This window comes from Salmo trutta, chromosome 32 (genome assembly GCF_901001165.1).
Source record: "Salmo trutta chromosome 32, fSalTru1.1, whole genome shotgun sequence".
NCBI classification, from domain to species: domain Eukaryota; kingdom Metazoa; phylum Chordata; class Actinopteri; order Salmoniformes; family Salmonidae; genus Salmo; species Salmo trutta.
This window is the reverse complement of record NC_042988.1, coordinates 11,448,975-11,472,125: the sequence shown is the minus strand read 5'-3', so window position 1 is coordinate 11,472,125 and position 23,151 is coordinate 11,448,975. Positions and strand designations below refer to the sequence as shown.

Sequence of the window (23,151 nt, the reverse complement as noted above, 5' to 3'; positions counted from 1 at the left end):
CTATTTGAATATACGCTCCATGGACCCCTGCCTTAGTCCCTTCCCATAAAGAAACATTCTATGGGGCGGCAGGTAGCCTAGTGGTTAGTGTTCGGCCAGTAACCGACGATTGCTAGATCAAATCTCCGAGCTGACAAGGTAAAAATCTGTCGTTCTGCCCTTGAACAAGGCAGTTCAGGCCGTCACTGTTCCTATGCCGTCATTGTCAATACGATTTGTTCTTAACCGACTTGCCTAGTAAATTAAGATATGGACAATTCTCAAATGGCATAGAAAAGTTGCCCGACTGATACAGATAATGATAGACTGACCAGTGTTGTGAAGTAGGTGCCACAATGACCACGAGATCATAGCAATGATTCTTCAGGATCCGTTTTGTCCAACAGGTAGGCCTACCAGGGTTGATGTAATGATAGCTTATTCCAGAGGCAAACCCACTAAAAGGATTGAAGTGCAATTATACGTGACCAATAAAATTTGATTTGAAAAGGGTAGGGATAAGGTCAGTCGGACAATAAAGGGTACCACATACAACCACACCCCGCATATACAAACCACTTGAATATCACCAACACTTATCACATTCTAACACCTTGTGGCACATCTGACAAGACAGTTTTACCAACTGTCCTCATAGCTCAATGTGGATTCACAAGTTAATAAAAATATCAAGATTCTTAGCTCGTCATGTGGCAAATGTAAGATCATGTAAAAAAAAAAGGCACAATTACTTTGCTGTGGTATGCATCGAGTGGCATTGTCCTGTCAACTTCCTACAAGCTTTTTGAAAAGCCTGGACTGAGGAAAAACAGTAAAATCAATCACACAATGTCATTGTGTAGGACAGGTTATATCCTTGTAAATAGAAGTAATCCAATGCCACTTCAGAACTGAACAATTGATAAACCCATGAAATCATGTCAGGTAGTGTACATCACAGGTGTGATCAAGTAAGAGGGGACTCAGGAGACAGGGTTGTCTTTCATACACTTTTTATTGTCATCACTTGACAGAGGGAAGGGCAGGAGGTGCATGCCAGGGACAAGAAGCTGTTTACTTCTTGGTGGTCTCCTCCTCCTTTGACAGGGTCTTGATGATCTCCTCTTTCTTTGCTGCCAGGCGCTCCTCTCTGCGCTTACGGGCCTCCTTTGTCTTGGAACGACGGGCCTCAGCCTGGTCACTGCAGAGAGAAAAGTGTCAAACCACAACTTATCTTTTGGCTGAACACAAATGTACATCTTACCATCTATAAACATTCCCATATAAAGATCTGCTTTTAAGTGCTCATCAGCTCAGTTCCTTCTCCACTAATACAAAACATTGCACATAGAAACATCTAAGGCAGATGGGAGTTGTGGTTTTAGACTTACCACAGAAGCTTCTTGCGGGCCTTGTCTGCCTTCAGCTTGTGGATGTGCTCCATAAGGATACGCTTGTTCTTGAACACATTACCCTTCACCTTAAGGTAGAGGCTGTGGTACCTGCGGGAAGGAAAGAGGCAAAACAAGATGAGCAAATTAATCTACAATAACAACAAACAATATACGCTTTAAACAATTCAATAAATACAAAAATGAACAATTTAGCAATTAATGAACTACATTTGAGTTTCCTTCCTAAATCAAATAGGAATTTGAACAGGGGTTAATCAGATAGCCACGAGAAACATGACATCAAATTTCAGCAAAGTTTGCAAAACCATTCTCAGGAAACATTTTTACCACTACAACTCTGGGTTGATTGTTAGCCATTATAGCTAGCAAGTTCAGCCTAGGCTAGTAGAGTTTGCTAGTTCAACATAATGTGTAAGAGACATCCTTGAAATGGACCCAATAGGAGTTGCTATGCCCTGTGAATCTGTATACTCGAGGGTGGATGTGGAGAACTTACATGTGCCTGTCAATCTTATGGGACTCCCTGTAGCGACGGAGAAGACGACGCAGGATTCTCATGCGACGCATCCAGGACAGCTTCTCTGGCATACGGGCGTTGGCTGTACCCTTTCTCTTACCTGGTAGGGTGGGCAGAGGAAAGGATGGTGTTAAGCCTGAGATTAATACACCCCAAAATTCACAATCCTGTTTTCAGTACAAATCAGTTACGTAAATAAAAAGACTACCTGATTGTCATCACTAGCCGATATAGCTACGACATCATTCACTCACCGATTCCTGTGTGCCTTCCCTTGCGACGCGCCAGCGTGTTCTTGCGGCAGCGGGCGCGAGAGTGCACCGTGACAGGCTTGCGGATGATAAGACCATCCTTTACCAGTTTACGGATCTGCTGGCCTGAGGGGACAGAAAATATATGGGTTAGACAAAGGTGAATTTACAGCAACAAATCAATCAACTACTGGGTAGATTATGCACAGGCTACATTAACTACATCGCATAGTACCAAAATAATGTGCTACAACACAAGTTGGCTGAATCCTTACGGGAGTTGGCGTTAGCAATCTCATTGGTCTCGTTGGGGTCCAGCCATACCTTCTTCTTGCCACAGCGAAGGACGCTGGAGGCAAGCCTCTTTTGAAGCCTGAGCATGCTGTGTTAGAAATCAAGAGTTAGCTAACGCATTACATTTTGTGTAACACATAACTATGTTGCTAACAACATGACTTAAATGTTTGTAGTGTGAACAGGTGTTAATCAGATAGCCAAGAGAAACGTGACATCACAAATTTCAGCATTGTTTGCGAAACCAGTCTCAGAATCATATTAACCATTTATCCAATATAACTCCGGGTTGATTGTTAGCCATTACAGCTAGTTAGATGCTAATGACTAAACGTTACCTTGGCTGCAACTGGGCTAACGTTACTCGACGTTAGGCTAGTAACGTTAACTACTAACGTTATAGTCGTATTGCTAAATATCATCCACACTTACGGTTCTTAGAAAGTGACATGGTTGACACTGAATCTTACAAGACACAAGTAACCCGTTCGCTAATACAAAACATCGGGGAACATCAGTCAAAATCAGATACCAGTGTCCAGGTAGGTGTAGGTAACGTTAGCTGGCAAATGCTAACAAAATGTGGTAGACCAAATTTGCAAGCAGCGTAGCTAGCAAGCCTGTCAAATGTCAACACTCAGATTATATGGAACATGGATATCGTTGATACTAACAATATGGGAATCAGACATGTTTTAAACGATCATAATCTAGTCAGCTATGATAACAAAGGGGTTCAACTCGCATTTGTTTAACGTTAGGCCTGAATGTCTCGTCTCAGAAATCTTGGTCGACAACATGGCCTCCCTGGCTTGGAACATCGTGCGACACATTTACACATGAAATGTAGCTTTTCCAAGATGAAATATGTGAAGGGACTTTGACGGAAGTGTCGCGTAAATGTTGGGGCAACCTTAGTAAACGTTTAATGGGCAATTAATGTTATTTTATAAAAAAACATACGAATTTAGACTCGCACAAAGTCGGTTGGCTTACCTCATGGCTGCTACTGCAATAGAAAAAGGAAGAGTCGAGGGACGGACAGGGCCGTACCATTAAAGCTACAGGAGAATCCAAAATGAGATATACAGCGGTTATTTTGTGAAATAAACGGAATACGACACACATATAATATTTTTCATGTGAAGAGTTAGCATTAAAGTACTAATTGGTAGAGAGAGCGAAAGTAAGAGAGAGCGATATTGTCTGAAATCATAAGATAACGTGTATAGAAAATATATTCTCCCCTTATCTGGGAATAATAGTATATTCCAAAGGTGGGGAGTGATATCGCACTGCATTGTGGGTGGAATCATACAAAATGCAGCTCACTACTCCACCACAGGAGACCAATGTCGAAACCAAAGACTAAAACCGTCAACAGCTGATTGACACCGGCAGAGGAAACGTTTCTGTAAGGCTACGTTTAGATAAGCAGCCCAATTGTGATATTTTTTCCCCATTAATTGGTCTTTTGACCAATCAGATCACCTCTGAAAAAGATATGTGAAAAGATCTGATATATAGAATTTACTTTTACTCAAGTATGACAATTTAGTCGTTTTTGACTTTTACTCAAGTAGTATTTTACTGGCTGACTTTTACTTGAGTCATTTTCTATCAAGGTATCTTTACTTTTACACAAGTATGACAATTGAGTACTTTTTCCACCACCTTGAAGGAGACCCTAAAGTTGAAGCCAAGTTCGTGTGACATGCATTGTGTGATTTCCTCTCTGAACTGAAAGATATGGAGACCCGCACACTGGTGAGAAAAAATAATAAATCCAAAACTGATGCTTGAATGCAAAATAAAGATTTTTATTAGAACATCATGGTGCCCCAAAAAAATCATAAATAGAATGTGAAAACAAAACACAAACGTTTTGGCGTCAGGCCACACTCAGTGTAAATCTTCAGCAGCACGCACACCTGGCTTCTATTTCAAGGATAATTGCATATGATCAAGTAAGACAGAAAATCAATAAATCTGTACCTAGTACAACATAATGCATGTTCTAGATTATATACAAAAGGTACAAATGCGGCCAGAGAAATATCATCAATTATTGCTTTTACATATACCACGTGAACGTTTCCTCTGAATAAATAACACAGGATTCTAATACAGTATGGAGCTAAAGAGACCACTAGATGGGGCTATCGATCACCAATAAGAGGCAATATACCAGCTACAGAAAACACTTCAATAACAAATCTTAATTAATAAAATAAAATACAATTTTATTTGTCATGCAGTGACGATTTTAGCATGTAAATCTTGGTGGGGCAAAAAAAAAAAAAAAGTGGATACATGCCAGCAAAGCCACTACAAAACACAACACTAAACAATACATTAATTGCACTATAACGGTGACAAACGGTGCCCACAAACTGTTAGGACCTACAGAAAGCTGCCCAACAGCATTCCCAACATCTTACCACTGCTACACCTGGCTATCAGCGGAGCCTTGTCTGGCAGTGAAACAGTTCATTCAGCCTCATTTACTGCCTTTTAAAAAACCATAGCTGATATGGCTGACTTATTTAAACAAATGTGGTTTCTAATGACAATTGAGATGTACAAACGATGACATAAGGGGACAACAAACCGATAAGAGGCAACCCGTAATTTCGATTAAGACTTTAATGAGCGAGCTAGGATGGACGTGGTCAATAAAGCTATATGTTTAGCACTTTTGAAATGTACAGCAGCAGAATTCAGAACATGGGCCGTTCATAAAGTGTTCTCCCTGTACACCAAGTCAGAACCGTAGGATAAATACAGGGGGCATATAAGCAGATAATGAAAGCTCTTACAATATTCAGTGATTACATTTCTCAAAAACAGGTTATAGGCTACATGTGCACCACCAAGTCAGAACAGTAGGCGAAATTAAGAGGGGTAAAAATACCAAATTATTAGGGTGAGGCACATGGGCTACTAACATCTTACTACACAACATACACTTAGTATTACTTTCTTAGCTACAGTATACATATCTCCCTGGCATATTACATCATTTATGTAGCAGCATACAATACATTTTTGGACTCACCTTGTTGTGCTGAGCTCACTTAAACAGGAAGGTGGCGCGGCGGTCCTTTGTGGGCAAATTTTGTCATCAAAGTCTGGCATTCTCTGGATTTATGGTGCTTTCAAAACAACTGGGAGTTTAGAAAAAAACAAGGTTGAATCATGATGACATCATTGATCTTCAGGTCATAGCTCCAGAAAGAGGCCAGATTTACAATTTCGAGTTGGATGACCGTTCAAAGCGTATTTTCCCAATCGGAGCTCATTTATTCCAGACTTCCCAGTTGTCTTGAACACACTGAAGTCAAGTTTTCACAGTTCCAAGTTAACAGTTGTTTTGAGCGCGGCACAAATCATGCTTCATTGACAGCATGGCCAATGTTGAATGTTTAATCCCAGATTTGGGACCACACAGCCAGCCACTCCACTGAATAGCAGGCTAGTGATTGCTTTGCAATGCTTGCAGTTAGTCACTGATTCCTTCCAAACTACTCATTGTTGAATTTGCGATTTCCAGCTTGTGTATAATGTTTATGTCCAATGGCCGATGAGCACCTATACGTTTTATCTATAATTTCTCTTCATTATTTTTCTTCATATGACAAGGATTGCAAAGGATTTGCCAGTAGATTGTCGACTTGATTCATGATGATAACTGCTAGCTAAGATTTTGAAAGTATAATGTTTGTACAGTAAGGGATAAAGTGAATATGCATAGATAATAAACAGTGAGTAGCAGCAGTGTAAAAACCTAGTACATAGGTCCTGGATGGCAGGAAGCTTGGCCCCAGTGATGTACTCAGCTGTACGCACTATCCTCTGTAGCGACTTACGGTCGGATGCCGAGCAGTTGCCATACCAGGCGGTGATGCAACCGGTCAGGATACTCTAGATGGTGCAGCTGTAGAACTTTTTGAGGATCTGGGGTACCATGCCAAATCTTTTCAGTCTCCTGAGGGGGAAAAGGCATTGTCATGCCCATGACTTTCTTGGTGTGTTTGGACCACAATAGTTTGTTGGTGATGTGGACACCAAGGAACTTGAAACTCTCTACCCGCTCCACTACAGCCCCATCGATGTGAATGGGAGTGTGTTCGGCTGTCACAATCATCGTAATAACATTCAGACCAAAGCGCAGCATGATATGGTTTACTGGAATGGGTTACTGGAGTAATTTGCTTGACCAAAAAATAACTGTATGACATTGACACCTGCAGTGTCATCTGAATCAGGAACTGAATGGACATCAGTAGGCAAACAGCTGGAGAGAAGGCTCTCACCTGAATGCTAAGCCCTTCTGCAGCCCAAATGAACTAGTCAATTAAGCAATAAGGCATGAGGGGATGTGGTATATGGCCAATATACCACGGTTAAGGACTGTTCTTAAGCACGACGCAACGCGGAGTGCCTTGATACAGCCCATAGCCATGGTATATTGGCCGTATTCCATGAACCCCCGAGGGGCCTTATTGTTATTATAAACTGCTTACAAATGTAATTAGAACAGTAAAAATAAATGTTCTGCTATACCTGTGCTATACGGTCTCATATACCACTGCTTTAAGCCAATCAGCACTCAGGCTCAAACCACCCAGTTTCAAAAGGCACATAACCTCACATAAATACTTTACACTGGACAGAAGAAGGGGACGAAAAACAATCTACACTCTGTCACACCCTGATCTGTTTCACCTGTAATTGTGATTATCTCCACCCCCCTCCAGGTGTCGCCAATCTTCCCCACTTATCCCCTGGGTATTTATACCTGTGTTTTCTGTCTGTTTGTGCCAGTTCGTTTTGTTTGTCAAGCCAACCAGCGTTTTTGTGTCTGCGCCTGCTTTTACCCAGTCTCTCTTTTCTCGTCCTCCTGATTTTTGACCCTTGCCTGACCATGTACCCACCTGCCTGACCACTCCGCCTGCCCTTGAGCCTGCTTGCCATCCTGTACCTTTGCCCCACCTCTGGATTACTGAGCTCTGCCTGACCTGAGCCTGCCTGCCGTCCTGTACCTTTGCCCTGTTGCTATAATAAACATTGTTACTTTGACATGATCTGCATCTGGGTCTTACCTTGATACCTGATAGTACGAACTGGCCATGACTGACCCAGCAGACCCGGGCCAGCTGCGCACCTCCACCCAGAGAGCCACCATCGGTATGCATTTGGATTCGCTCGCACGCCCAGGGATTCCACCTTACCTCCGAATCTTCCCGGAAGCTCCTGACGGTCTCGTTGCCGAGAGAACCCGAGGCTTCCCGACCTACACCGAGGGCTGCTGAAGATGGCCGAGTCACCGCTTCCTGAGCCTATGCCACTAGGCAGGGCTGAGCTGTCGCCAGTGGAACGACCATACAGGATTGACACGAAGAGTTGTCTGTATTTCGGGACTCTTGGTCATTTCGTGTCCTTTAAAGAAATCAGGCTCACCGGTAGGAGCAAGGACTCTGGTGGGCCAAAGGTAGAACGTTCCTGCTTCCCCTGCTCGCACCGCATTTCATGCCATTCTGCTATGGGGAGACCTGCCAAATCTCTCCGGGTTCTCATTGATTCTGGGGCTGACGAGAGCTTTTTGGACGCTACCCTGGCATCCGAGCTGAACATCCCCACTCAGCCCCTCTCCATTCCCATGGACGTTAGAGCACTGGACGGGCGCTCTATAGGCCGCGTCACCCACAACACCACTCCTTTCAACCTACGGGTGTCCTGCTCATCAAGTCCCCTCTGATTCCCGTGGTATTGGGATTATCCTGGCTCCAACAACACAATCCCCTCATTAACTGGTCTACTGGTGCCATCATGGGCTGGAGCCCGTTCTGCCACACCCATTGCCTGAAGTCAGCACAACCTGCCCTGGATCTCTCCGCCAGTCCCACGGAGTACCAGGACCTCTGGGAGGTGTTCAGCAAGGCCCAGGCCAAGTCGCTTCCTCCGCACCAACCCTATGACTGCGGGAGGGATCTTCTCCCTAGCACCACGCCGCCCTGGGGACATCTCTACTCTCTGTCGAGACCGGAGACCAAGGCTATGGATAGCTACATTGGGGACTCCCTATGTGCTGGATTTATCCGTCCCTCTTCCTCTCCTGCTGGCGCAGGGTTATTCTGCGTGGAGAAAAAGGACAAGACCCTCCGCCCGTGCATTGACTACCGGGGACAATGACATTACGGTTAAGAACTGTTACCCGCTACCACTCATCTCGTTGGCTTTCGAGCCGCTCCAGGGGGCCACTGTGTTTTCCAAGTTGGATTTACGGAATGCCTACCACCTAGTGCGGATACGAGAGGGGGACAAGTGGAAGACCGCCTTCAACACAGCCATTGGCCACTACGAATATCTGGTCATGCCCTTTGGTCTCACCAACGGCCCTGCTTTGTTCCAGGCTCTGGTGCATGATGTCCTCCGCAACATGTTGAACCGGTTCATCTTCGTCTACATTGATGACATCCTCGTCTTCTTCCTGGTCCCTTTCAAGAACACATGCTCCATGTCCGGCAGGTCCTTCAGTGCCTTCTGGAGAATCAGCTGTTTGTGAAGGCGGAGGTGTGCGGGTTCCATTGCTCCACCATCCCCTTTCTTGGTTACATCATCTCTGCTGGGAGTGTCCAGATGGATCCCGGAAAGGTGAGAGCAGTTATTTCCTCTCTATTTTATTTTTGTATTCGTTATTGCTACTACTATTTTTATACAAAAATTACATTTTCATTAAGCCTTTAAAAACATATTAATGGGAAAAGTGTATTTGTGAAAACTGAATAAATACTGAAGTGAAGTTGATAAATACACAAAGGATGGCGGTCAGATTCAGTAAGAACATAGTAAAAAGTTCTAGATGAACCTAGCTGGCCACATCTGTACTGCTAAGCCTCAATATTATTTGACTATTATTCCCCTGAGTTCAGCCACGTCAGATCAATTACTGTGCATCAGACTGTAAGGAGGAATGGACTACAGTATGCCTGTGCATCGCACAGCATGGACATGAATGGACATCTATGTACAGTACCAGTCAAAAGTTTGGACACCTACTCCTTCAAGGGTTTTTCTTTATATTTACTATTTTCTACATTGTAGAATAATCGTGAAGACAGAACTATGAAATAACACATGGAATCATGTATTAACCAAAGAAGTGTTAAACAAATCAAAATATTTTAAATTCTTCAAAGTAGCCACCATTTGCCTTGATGACAGCTTTGCACACTCTTGGCATTCTCTCAACCAGCTTCACCTGGAATGCTTTTCCAACAGTCTTGAAGGAGTTCCCACATATGTTGAGTTCCTTCACTCTGCGGTCCAACTCATCCCAAACCATCTCAATTGGGTTGAGGTCAGGTGATTGTGGAGGCCAGGTCATCTGATGCAGCACTCCATCACTCTCCTTCTTGATCAAATAGCCCTTACACAGCCTGGAGGTGTGTTGGGTCATTGTCTTGTTGAAAAACAAATGATAGTCCCACTAAGCGCAAACCAGATGGGATGGCGTATTGCTGCAGAATGCTGTGGTAGCCATGCTGGTTAAGTGTGCCTTGAATTCTAAATAAATCACAGACAGTGTCACCAGCAAAGCGATCACACCTCCTCCATGCTTCACGGTGGGAACCACACATGCGGAGATCATCCGTTCACCTACTCTGCATCTCACAAAGACATAGCGGTTGGAACCAAACGTCTCAAATTTGGACTCATCAGACAAAAGGACAGATTTCCACCGGTCTAATGTCCATTGCTCGTATTTCTTGGCACAAGCAAGTCTCTTTTTATTATTGGTGTCTTTTAGTAGTGCTTTCTTGCAGCAATTCGACCACGAAGGCCTGATTCATGCAGTCTCCTCTGAACAGTTGATGTTGAGATGTGTCTGTTACTTGAACTCTGTGAATAATTTATTTGGGCTGCAATTTCTAAGGCTGGTAACTCTAATGAACTTATCCTCTGCAGCAGAGGTAACTCTGGGTCTTCCTTTCCTGTGGCGGTCCTCATGAGAGCCAGTTTCATCATAGCGCTTGATGGTTTTTGCGTCTGCACTTGAAGAGACTTTAAAAGTTCTTGACATTTTCCAGATTGACTGACCTTCATGTCTTAAAGTAATGATGGTGTCATGACTTCCGTCGAAGTCAGTCCCTCTCCTTGTTCGGGCGGCGTTCGGCGGTCGACGTCACCGGCCTTCTAGCCATCGGCGATCCATTTTTAATTTTCCATTTGTTTTGTCTTTGTTTTACACACCTGGTTTCAGTTCCCCAATTACATGTTCATTATTTAACCCTCTGTTTTCCCCATGGTTTTTGTGCGTGATTGTTTTATGTATGTTCGGTCCGTTATTGTGGGCTCGGTATTAAGACATGTTATTGGAATATTTGAGTAAAGTTACACAAGTAACTCATCTCTGCTGTCCTGCGCCTGACTCCTCTGCACCAGCTACACCCAGACCACTACAGATGGACTGTCATTTCTCTTTGCTTATTTGAGCTGTTCTTGCCATAATATGGACTTGGTCTTTTACCAAATAGGGCTATCTTCTGTATACCACCCCTACCTTGTCACAACACAACTGATTGGTTCAAATGCGTTAAGAAGGAAAGAAATTCCACACATTAACTTTTAAAAAGGCACACCTGTTAATTGAAATACAATCCAGCTGGTTGAGAGAATGCCAAGAGTGTGCAAAGTTGTCATCAAGGCAAAGGGTGGCTACTTTGAAGAATCTCAAATCTAAAATATATTTTGATTTGTTTAACACTTTTTTGGTTAGTAAACTCAGAAAAAAAAGAAACGTCCTCTCACTGTCAACTGTGTTTACTTTCAGCAAACTTAACATGTGTAAATATTTGTATGAACATAACAAGATTCAACAACTGAGACATAAACTGATCAAGTTCCACACACATGTGACTAACAGAAATGGAATAATGTGTCCCTGAACAAAGGGGGGGGGGGGTCAAAATCAAAAAGTAACAGTCAGTATCTGGTGTGGCCACCAGCTGCATTGAGTACTGCAGTGCATCTCCTCATGGACTGCACCAGATTTGCCAGTTCTTGCTGTTAGATGTTACCCCAGTCTTCCACCAAGGCACCTGCAAGTTCCCGGACATTTCTGGGGGGAAATGGACCTAGCCGTCAGCCTCCGATCCAACAGGTCCCAGACGTGCTTTATGGGATTGAGATACGGGCTCTTCGCTGGCCATGGAGGAACACTGATATTCCTGTTTTGCAGGAAATCACCCACAGAACGAGCAGTATGGCTGGTGGCATTGTCATGCTGGAGGGTCATGTCAGGATGAGCCTGCAGGAAGGGTACCACATGAGGGAGGAGGATGTCTTCCCTGTAACGCACAGCGTTGAGTTTGCCTGCAATGACAACAAGCTTAGTCCGATGATGCTGTGACACACCTCCCCAGACCATGACGGTCCCTCCACCTCCAAATCGATCCCGCTCCAGAGTACTGGCCACTGTGTAACGCTCATTCCATCGACAATTAACGCTAATCCGACCATCACCCATGATGAGACAAAACCGCGACTCGTCAGTGAAGAGCACTTTTTGCCACTCCTGTCTGGTCCAGCGATGGTGGATTTGTGCCCATAGACAACGTTGTTGTCGGTAATGTCTGGTGAGGACCTGCCTTACAACAGGCCTACAAGCCCTCAGTCCAGCCTCTCTCAGCCTATTGCGGACAGTCTGAGCACTGATGGAGGGATTGTGCGTTCCTGGTGTAACTTGGGTAGTTGTTGTTGCCATCCTGTACCTGTCAGCAGGTGGGATGTTTGGCTGTACCGATCCTGTGCAGGTGGTCTGCCATTGCGAGGACGATCAGCTGTCCGTCCTGTCTCCCTGTAGTTTTGATGTCTTCACTATTATTCTACAATGTAGAAAAAAGTAAAAATAAAGAAAAACCCTGGAATGAGTAGGTGTGTCCAAAATTTGACTGGTACTGTATTTATGACCATTATAACAATGTAGTGCTCATATGGGGAAAATAAAATGCAATGTACCTTTGATTATCATGTCTCAAGATTTTAATGTAATGAATATTGACTTATCTGTATAACATTGGTATCAATCAAATCAAAATCAAGTCAAATGTATTTATATAGCCCTTCTTACATCAGCTGATATCTCAAAGTGCTGTACAGAAACCCAGCCTAAAACCCAAAACAGCAAGCAATGCAGGTGTAGAAGCACGGTGGCTAGGAAAAACTCCCTAGAAAGGCCAAAACCTAGGAAGAAACCTAGAGAGGAACCAGGCTATGAGGGGTGGCCAGTACTCTTCTGGCTGTGCCGGGTGGAGATTATAACAGCACATGGCCTAGATGTTCAAATGTTCATAAATGACCAGCATTGTCTAATAATAATAATAATAATAATCATCGTAGTTATCGAGGGTGCAACAAGTCATCAATGTACTGTATACTTATCATCGTCAGGACTATATGATGCTTTTCATGTTTCTCTGATTGTACTGAGATGAAGTGAGTGATGTGACAGATAAAATATATACAAGAAAAAACAGTAAGCCAACAGGCTACATATCCTCGCTGATGTACCACTGGTGACAAGTGCCTACAGTGCCACTTGAAAAGAGGTAAGCTTCTAAAAATGTGGATATCATATGTGGTTGGACCAGGTTGCAACCTAGTCTAATTGCCTTACCCATTACCCAATCACAAGACATCCCTTCCGTGTTGGTCTCTCGTTGATTAATCAGGGATGAGGGTGGGGCCTGGTCAATGGGGCGTGGACCTATTCCGTTCGCAGCTGGAATCTCGAGTGGAGCGCCCGGTCCGTATCGTCTGAGTGAGGGAACGGAGGGTGGTGGGCTAGGATAGACTGTAGACGACGCAGCTGTTGCTATTGTACTACGCTTGGGAAGCACCCTCGGGGAAGCAACGGCAAGTAATTATCTTCGTTGACAATGACTATAGCGACATCATCATAAATATATGAATTAGAAAATAGAATTGAAAAAGTAAATCAATGGTACAGAAAAGTAGTATGTCCAGGACGCCTTCGACCTCAACCCAGGAGATCCAAATGGACATGTTTGATCAACATCCACACGCACAGGTAAGCAGTATAGGCTACAACTCCAGCCTACCCGGGAAATCTCACTGCAGGTTTGATGGAGCCAGTCCGCCTGTTGCTGAAGCTTTTGTTTAGACATTTTGACAGTCCACAGTTTGACTTGTCATAACAGGGACTATGCAAGCAGGAAAGCAGGTGAACGAAACAGCTGCGAATAAGATTTAATGGAGTAGGTTATAATTCCCTGATTTAAAAAAAAAACGTGTATGTGAACTGTATTATTAGGCCTAATAACCAGGGTAATAACAAAGTAATGCAAGTATTCTTCATCTATAGTAAAAGCATTGGTTTGGTCACAGTGGGCCATTAATATGGTAATTAACTGTGGCTGCTGTGCGTCTCTTCTTCCGTTTCTCGTTACCATCTGCAGCTGTTCCACTTTCAAATAGAACCACAGGAATTCTAGGCTATGACATTCATTTATTTTTTTACCATTTACGTGTTGGAAAAGTGTGTGTTATTTATGACATGACAATGACTATTTTTGGTTTGACCATTTGATGGTTAATAATTACACAAAGCTGCCTGTTGTTGTAGGCTAATGCTAAATAATGATGGATGAACGAACTCTGATGTCTTTTCCGCAATTAGCGCTATGTGCTACACGTTACTAGATGGATGAAGTCCACAAGTGATGCAAGCCACGCCCACGTATTAATGGACTGTGTGGACAGTGGACACGATTTTCTCTCTCATCCGTTTTGCCTTCATGCAGGAGTAAGGACACCGAACTATGTTTAAATGGCTTTATAGCCTACTCATAGCTACTGCATTGTTATTTCTTTGCTGCCAGGAACTGTCATGGCATCAACGTGCTGCTGATTAATGATGATGATCACTAACAAACTTTTTCCCGAAATGAGAGGCGATGAATGCCATGCACACTGGCAGACACATTTAATGGAATAAGATCGCACATTATTATCATATCATGTGTTATAATGCTCTCCCTTCGAGCCATGCCTTTTCTGCCCTCCAAAAACAGCATATTGGCTTTTGATAATTGCTATATCTGTGCTCATGCAATGTTTTCTAACACAACACTTGTTCTTTTAGAACTCTAAATGTTCAGAATGTAACTTTTTCTGTAGCTATAAATGGCATTCGGGAAGTTACAGTATATGATAAAACTGGTTACGTGGGCATGATTGGTCATAAAATCGAATGGGGGGGGAATGAGAATGACCAGAACAAACCCGCCCACGCTAAGCTCCATCATTGTCTCTCCACGGAAACCGCGACATCACAGAAAAACAACACATACTGTATACAACCCAACACCTCAAGCCATGCCAAGTATGCTTCCTGCACGCCTCACTCTCCCACTCTTTCTCTCTCCATCTCTCTCTCTCTCCCTTCCCCATCATTATTTCTCTCTCTCTCTCTCTCTCTGACTGTTTTTAGCTGTCAGATTTCTATCCCTTGCGTGTTAGTGCTGTGCTGAGAGACAGATGGACCCCCTCCTTGTGTAATGTGGTGGGGAAGGGTTTGTGTGTGGCACTCGGATCAATTAGATATAAAGTTCACTCAGACCTGCGGCGGGTCACGCTGGCATATTTATAACTCAGCTGTGGAGAGACGACCAGGGGACCACACTTGTAGACTGTGTCCCAAATGGCACCACATTCCCTACATAGTGTACTTATTTTGACTTGAAGCCCTGTGGGTCCTGGTCAAAAGCAGTGCACCATATAGAGAAAATGGTGCCATTTGTGACTATACTAGTAATATCCTGGAGGAAAGGCCCCCTGGCCCCCCCAGCAACACTGAATGGCAACAACCAACCCCAACAGAGATGGAAATATATGAGCAGGCGCCGGAGAATGCTGAACTGATCTAAATCAAGCCTGGATGCGATAGCTCAGATTATAGATTGTGTTTGTTCTTCTGCGTGCAGCACCAGCGGAGGAGTGCTGTTGCTGTATGTTTGCCTGGAGAATGTTCGACTGTGCTCTGTTAAAGCTGGAAGACAGAGACACACCGTCGGCTTGTCCTCCCATCCCTCCCCAGTCTACAGTTCCTGTCTAACAGAGCAGCGTTCGCGTCAGACCCCCCCCCCCCCTAATTAGTCACTTAGCCCTGGAGGTTGGTTACCGACAGGAAACCTCCCCTCCCTACTTCCCCTCTATGGCATTTCCCTGCCCTTTAATGTAGCCAGCCTCTCCCCATGGCCAGCCCAATACAACCCACCCCACGCCCCCTTCATTTCCTACAACTCACCTGTCAAGGATGCAGAGATTGTGTTGGGTTTTCTCTTTTCTTCAGCCTCTGAATATGATCTGTAGTGTGTAGACTACAGAGGATGATGCCCATGTCCGGGCCAGCGTTGTTGCGGCTGTTGAGAGCACATTTGTTTAAAAGTTGTCAGCACAGGCAGAGACATACCTCTGGGGACTAGGGTGCCCCGGCTTAGTGAGGATGGGAGGGGAGCTGGACTACAGCTGGACCTACAGCTTGACTCAGACCCTCTAATAGCTGGTCCATACCTCACACTGAGGAGTATTCTGATTAGACCTGTAGTAAAGTGTACTGGTCTGATAAATTTGGTCATAGCTGTGGGCGCAGGTGTGTGTGTGTATGAAGGTGGGGTTGGTTGGGTTGCTGGGAGCAGGTGTGTGTGTGTGTGTATGAAGGTGGGGTTGGTTGGGTTGCTGGGAGCAGGTGTGTGTGTGTATGAAGGTGGGGTTGGTTGGGTTGCTGGGAGCAGGTGTGTGTGTGCGTGTATGAAGGTGGGGTTGGCTGGGTTGCTGGGAGCAGGTGTGTGCGTGTATGAAGGTGGGGTTGGTTGGGTTGCTGGGAGCAGGTGTGTGCGTGTATGAAGGTGGGGTTGGTTGGGTTGCTGGGAGCAGGTGTGTGTGTGCGTGTATGAAGGTGGGGTTGGCTGGGTTGCTGGGAGCAGGTGTGTGTGTGTATGAAGGTGGGGTTGGCTGGGTTGCTGGGAGCAGGTGTGTGCGTGTATGAAGGTGGGGTTGGTTGGGTTGCTGGGAGCAGGTGTGTGCGTGTATGAAGGTGGGGTTGGTTGGGTTGCTGGGAGCAGGTGTGTGTGTGCGTGTATGAAGGTGGGGTTGGCTGGGTTGCTGGGAGCAGGTGTGTGTGTGTATGAAGGTGGGGTTGGTTGGGTTGCTGGGAGCAGGTGTGTGTGTGCGTGTATGAAGGTGGGGTTGGCTGGGTTGCTGGGAGCAGGTGTGTGTGTGCGTGTATGAAGGTGGGGTTGGTTGGGTTGCTGGGAGCAGGTGTGTGTGTGCGTGTATGAAGGTGGGGTTGGCTGGGTTGCTGGGAGCAGGTGTGTGTGTGTGTGAAGGTGGGGTTGGCTGGGTTGCTGGGTGCAGGTGTGTGCGTGTGTGAAGGTGGGGTTGGTTGGGTTGCTGGGAGCAGGTGTGTGCGTGTATGAAGGTGGGGTTGGTTGGGTTGCTGGGTGCAGGTGTGTGCGTGTGTGAAGGTGGGGTTGGTTGGGTTGCTGGGAGCAGGTGTGTGCGTGTATGAAGGTGGGGTTGGTTGGGTTGCTGGGAGCAGGTGTGTGTGTGTGTGTATGAAGGTGGGGTTGGTTGGGTTGCTGGGAGCAGGTGTGTGTGTGTATGAAGGTGGGGTTGGTTGGGTTGCTGGGAGCAGGTGTGTGTGTGTATGAAGGTGGGGTTGGTTGGGTTGCTGGGTGCAGGTGTGTGCGTGTATGAAGGTGGGGTTGGTTGGGTTGCTGGGAGCAGGTGTGTGTGTGTGTGTATGAAGGTGGGGTTGGTTGGGTTGCTGGGAGCAGGTGTGTGTGTGTGTGTATGAAGGTGGGGTTGGTTGGGTTGCTGGGAGCAGGTGTGTGTGTGTATGAAGGTGGGGTTGGTTGGGTTGCTGGGAGCAGGTGTGTGCGTGTATGAAGGTGGGGTTGGTTGGGTTGCTGGGAGCAGGTGTGTGTGTGCGTGTATAAAGGTGGGGTTGGTTGGGTTGCTGGGAGCAGGTGTGTGCGTGTTTGAAGGTGGGGTTGGCTGGGTTGCTGGGAGCAGGTGTGTGTGTGTTTGAAGGTGGGGTTGGTTGGGTTGCTGGGAGCAGGTGTGTGCGTGTATGAAGGTGGGGTTGGTTGGGTTGCTGGGAGCAGGTGTGTGTGTGCGTGTATGAAGGTGGGGTTGGCTGGGTTGCTGGGAGCAGGTGTGTGTGTGTATGAAGGTGGGGTTGGCTGGGTTGCTGGGAGCAGGTGTGTGCGTGTATGAAGGTGGGGTTGGTTGGGTTGCTGGGAGCAGGTGTGTGCGTGTATGAAGGTGGGGTTGGTTGGGTTGCTGGGAGCAGGTGTGTGTGTGCGTGTATGAAGGTGGGGTTGGCTGGGTTGCTGGGAGCAGGTGTGTGTGTGTATGAAGGTGGGGTTGGTTGGGTTGCTGGGAGCAGGTGTGTGTGTGTATGAAGGTGGGGTTGGTTGGGTTGCTGGGAGCAGGTGTGTGCGTGTATGAAGGTGGGGTTGGTTGGGTTGCTGGGAGCAGGTGTGTGGCAGTTTGTGCTCGTAATGTGAGCATGAAAGAGAACATGGCTCTGAGAGGTTGATCATGTTTTTGAATGTAGGAATATGTCCCATGTGGGTGTCTACCTTTTGAACACTGCACATATTCATGCATACAGTACACGTGTGAGTGTATTGTATGTTCCTGTGTACTATTCTTGTGGCCTCCGCTCAGGCAGCGGTCCCTGTCCATCTGTGCACACAGGAGCGGCACAACCCACTAGTCTGATCCATCAGGCTTCCTGATTGCCAACAAATGCAATTATCCGGCACTGCGTATCCATGGTGACGTGGCCAGGGTGGGCTCTAATGCAGTGGAGGGCCCTGCCCAAGCCAGATTGGCTGATCCCTGGCTGATCCCTGGCAAATGGCCTATCACATTACAGGGTCCCGACCTACATGAATAATGACAAGTAATGGAGGTTGAACATGAAGCTGAGCTAAGATGGTGGAGTACACTGGTGCTGGGAGAAGACCAGGACACATTGTCTCCTTTTAACTCCCATCTCTGGCAGCGCTCCATCTGTTCTGGTCATTGTCTTCTATGTCCCTGAAGCTCTCCTGATCATAGAGTTCCAGTATCATAAACAATTGAATTTTGTGGACTTAAGTCTTGAGATTCATTTACCGCTAGAACAAAGCTGGGAGGTTTCGTAATGTTTTCTCAACAGAAAATATGTTTGTGAACAAAACTTTGTTCAAGTGTACTTTTTTATTAAGACTTGCTTTGTGAAGCTTCTTCTAATGTCTCTTTTTGGTTTCTTGTCTCCTTATCTTCTTTCCTTCTAGGGAAAGTATTCCAAACGGAAGAGCCGCTTCAAGCGCTCCGATGGAAGCACCTCCTCTGACACCACCTCCAACAGCTTTGTCCGGCAGGTAAGACCCCCTATTCGCCTTATGCTGTACCTATACCGTACCTTATACTAGACTGCCTGATTCCTCTGATAAGTTCAAGAGATTCATAGGTGAGAATAGCCCGATGGATCAGTATGGATATTGCTTCTCATATAAGTAACCCAAAGACATTCACATGGTCACTCGCACACAGCCATCAAAGCTCTCTGCAGTTTCACTTACATGACATGTTGTTATCATCTTACTCCTCCCCCTTTCCTTTCCTTCTCTTCTTCCTCATCTGTGCAATAGCTGTCGTTTCTTTTTTCCTTGACCTATCTCTGTCTCCCCTCATTTAGGTTGCTCTCAATATACACAATTGATGCCTCTGCAGTCCTCCCCAATGGACGCTCCCACCTACTCAGGACTCAATGTTTTTCACTATGAATCAACAATAAACTGGTCAGATTGATGCAGCTTGGATAAGAACAAGACAGAGAGTGTATCGTAGGGACTCCAGGAGATAGATCTCCCCAGTCCTGATTGTCATGTCCTGGTTCCAGGTCCTCATGTAGGGCTCAGACCCTCCCCAGCACGCCCTCCCCAGGTTCCCCGTGGTTCATTGATCAACACTGTCAGGGTGAGCCCATGGGAGCCTGCTATTCTCCAGCAGGAGAGACATGTTTCAGAAACATGTTTCCATGGGGGAATGTACCACACAGAGACACTTCCTTTCCGGGGGGGTCTGGAGAGAGGGGAATGGGGTTTAAGGTGGCACACGTGTCATCACCATCACAGCTCATCATGCGGACATGACATTTTATTAAAGCGGCCCTGTGTCATGTCACCATGTGTCCCCTTTTCCTCCCCGACCTCTTCATTTGAGGGAGGAAACGTTTTGCCCCTGCCTGACGACATTAACCTGCTCGCTATGGGTGTCACACAAAAAAAAAACTCCCCTCTCTTGGCAGTGAACACAGGGAGTGTAGCCTTCCTGTGGATTCTAAAGGTTAGCTATCTTCATCCTCTGTTGCACCCCTCCCCCTCCCTCAACCTGCTCACTGGCACATCTCCTCATTAACTCTCTGTTAAGTCTGCTCTGAGCCGGACATGTACGGTAGGAGGGGCCATTAAAGTGGGTGTGTCCCAAATGGATACCAACCTGTACACAACCTGAATTTGCAGTCAACCCTTCATTTAGATGTCATAACGCACTATGTAGGCAGGCTATGTAATGTCTATGTATGCAGCTAGTTGCACTGTATGTGTTTGCCCCCTCTTGCGCAACTGCGAGCTGAACACTCTTTCCAAGCTTTAAGTCTCTCACACACACACACACACACACACACACACACACACACACACACACACACACACACACACACACACACACACACACACACACACACTGTCACACAATCAGCCAGCGGTGGAGCCGGTACACTGGTCTGGTTTCCATGGCAACCGGCACACTGAATCTCCCCTCTGTGTGCAGGCGCAGTGGGATGGAGAGGAGGAGAGGATGTTTAGATGGATTAGTGTGTGTGTGTACACAAGAATAGAGTACTTTAGATACACAGGGAGTGGCAGGCATGTAGTAATGAGCACCATTACTAGCCGGGATTGTAACCTGGGAAAGAAGAGGCAATATGGGTGTGAAAGACACAAGATGTCGATCAGATGCACCTCTTGTGACCGCCTTGCCTCTTTGGAATTGTTCATCGCTGTTACAATGTCTGGGCTGACTGAAGATGGTTTGAGGATTCAATTCTACATATGTCTCTCTTTATCTATCACTCTCTCTATTTCTCCTCTCTCTCTCTCTCTCTCTCTCTCTCTCTCTCTCTCTCTCTCGCACACACATTCAGATGGGTTTTTGTGATCAATACAGTTGACTGTCCGGCTGTCCGACAATGCCCTCCAGCTATTCTACCATAGAGACATGAGATGAGCTGACCCCTACACAACACAGTCAGTGAAGGACCATAATCACTCTGGCATCCATAGGGCTCATTTGCCTGGGTTCAGTTTCCTTCTTTTGCCATTCCATTTAGAGCAACTGTGTCAGTCCAACGCTATTAGGTCATGATTAATCATTATTTTTGATGGCACCAGGGTCAGGTCAATTCGCTGTTTCACAATAGAGGGGGCGACTTGTGTTACGTAAAAGAAAGCTGCTCCAAGCTCAGGACAAATAAATGAAATTCTACGACCGCAATGTTCACAGGATGAAGCCTATCTTAATAATACACCCTGAAATCACCTCTTCTCATTTGAGTGAGGAGAATTTGATAAACCTTTGATAAACCGATAGTTACAATTTCCTCCATCTGAGTGGCAGTTAGTCATTTTTCCTCATTATTTTTCGCCCTCGTATTTTCTCAGCTGTGTGGGAGAGAAATCCTGCTATGGTGTATGTTCCATTTCCATTGGAAGGGAAAACGTAATCAGTCCTTCTGTCAGTGCAGCCTGGCAGTAGGCTGCTTCTCTCTGAGGAGAGGGAACCAAACAGAAGTCTGAGTGGCTGACACTTGGGAGTGGCTCTGAGAATACTAGCCTGCCTGCCTCTCTCTGGCAAATCTGTTCCTCATGCTGTGGACCTGGCTGGCTGGCTGCCTGTTCATCACCAGTCAGTCAACCACTCCTGTGTCGCTATGGTGAGGCACCTGTCACAGTGTCAGAGGTTGCCCTCTGCTGGTGGAATAGAGAGACACCAGAGCTGTGTGTTCCCCTCCTCCACCCTCCACCCCACCTCCAACCCTCTGCTCTCCTGGCTAAGGCCTAGATTCAATCAGATCAAGCGTTAACCGGCGACAGCCGACATCCACATAGCTGATGTACACTGGCGTAGCACACACCCCCACGAGTCCCCCCCCCCCACAATAAAACCCCATACATCAACACCCTTTTTTTTCTTTTTTTTTTAAGGAATAAGAAAACAACATTTTCTCTCAGTCTCATGGAAAAATGTATAGAATAGCAGGAAATTTGCTCAGGGATTCTTGAAGGTTGGGACTATCCTTGTTTGACAGGGAAACTTTTTATTTTATAGTTGAAAACAATTATTTTGTTGCATTATTTGAGCTTAAAATGTAAATTTTTATTTTAGAATTTTCAAACTACTTTCAATATTATTCATTTCCATGTCGGCTCTATGCCTGGAAATGCAAAGGATCCCAGTTTCATAATAAAAATGTCAATAATGGATATTAACTGAAAAAATATCTTTCTTGTGACTAAAGAATATATTTTTAAAATTGTTCTTCCTAAAAGATGTGTTCGGAGATGGCCAACAGCGTCAGATTTGTCTAAACTCCTTATGTCCTCATTACATATAGTGCAATGCATGGTCTGGAAAGTTCTCTACTTTTGATAGATTTAAACAGACAATGTGGGAATCATCCATATAATCAACGCCATCTGGAATATGAATGTTGGTTCAAATATGTTACGTTTAATTAGCTTCTAGTCATAAAGCAACTGAGGAAAAAACGAATTGCTACTGTGTATACCACTTGAATGAAGAAGAAAAATGCAATTTTTGTTAACTCCGGGAAACATCAACTCCTTCAGGGCGATGAAAGATCTGATGGAATGGTTGTTTTTTATTGGGGATTTTCAAATGAATCGTTTTCCATATTTTACAGATGTTTGTATTGCACTTGACTTTTTAGAGGCAAACATATGTCTGTCTTGAGTATCTGTTGTCAACTCTGTCAGTGGCTTGTCAACTATGTCTCTGATGGCTTAACCCCTTCAGATAAAAAAGAAAATGTCATCACCGTTCTGCATCATATGCTTAAACAGTCAAAGTATTTGTTGTTTTACGTTCAACATCTATAGAAAAACATGCAAAAATGCTAAAGAAATTAGCCCAGCAGCGTTTAATAATTTTATAAAACTTGGATTACATATTTGAATAATTTAACATTAATATTTGAATAATCTAACGTTAGCTTTAGAATTGCTTGGACCTTGCCCCCCGCCCCTCTAAACTGTGCTACGCCACTGCTGATGTTTTGGCGGTGTCATAGGTGGAACTGCGTTGGAGCTATCAAATAGAAGAGCAGCTGCTCTTGTGATCATTGTTCCGAAGCCACATCCGTTCAACTCGCATTAGAAATTAAAAACAAGAAAGTGTAGGATATATAGAAATAATGACGCTCAAATCGAAAATCATTAAACAAAATAATGAGGATTTCTATCAGCCTAATCGAGGTGTAGATTACATCTCACATTCCAGTGTTCGAACTTGTAAACAAGCTGCATGGGAT

At 45.3% G+C, this 23,151-nt stretch overlaps 2 protein-coding genes across 5 annotated transcripts in view; one reads left to right on the top strand and one right to left on the bottom strand.

Annotated features, from left to right (window-relative positions):
- Positions 1-975: 975 nt before the first annotated feature.
- On the bottom strand, positions 976-3,471 carry LOC115171069 (60S ribosomal protein L19). Its single transcript, XM_029727559.1, has 6 exons — positions 3,453-3,471; positions 2,438-2,544; positions 2,166-2,288; positions 1,891-2,011; positions 1,371-1,481; positions 976-1,180 (listed from the first exon to the last, which is right to left on the bottom strand). The coding sequence occupies exons 1-6, from the start codon at positions 3,455-3,457 to the stop codon at positions 1,054-1,056; spliced, it is 594 nt and encodes a 197-aa protein (XP_029583419.1). The 5' UTR covers positions 3,458-3,471; the 3' UTR covers positions 976-1,053.
- Positions 3,472-13,287: 9,816 nt separating this feature from the next.
- Positions 13,288-23,151, top strand: part of LOC115171068 (voltage-dependent L-type calcium channel subunit beta-1) — a 37,379-nt gene continuing 27,515 nt past the window's right edge. For 2 of the 4 annotated variants that reach the window (XM_029727555.1, XM_029727554.1), the window contains exons 1-2: positions 13,289-13,551; positions 18,833-18,919. In XM_029727555.1, coding sequence (XP_029583415.1) covers positions 13,462-13,551; positions 18,833-18,919 — 177 coding nt within the window. In that variant the 5' untranslated portion in view covers positions 13,289-13,461. Of the gene's footprint in view, positions 13,552-18,832; positions 18,920-23,151 lie in introns of all 4 variants that reach the window. The other 2 variants (XM_029727558.1, XM_029727553.1) reach the window with 2 other exon arrangements.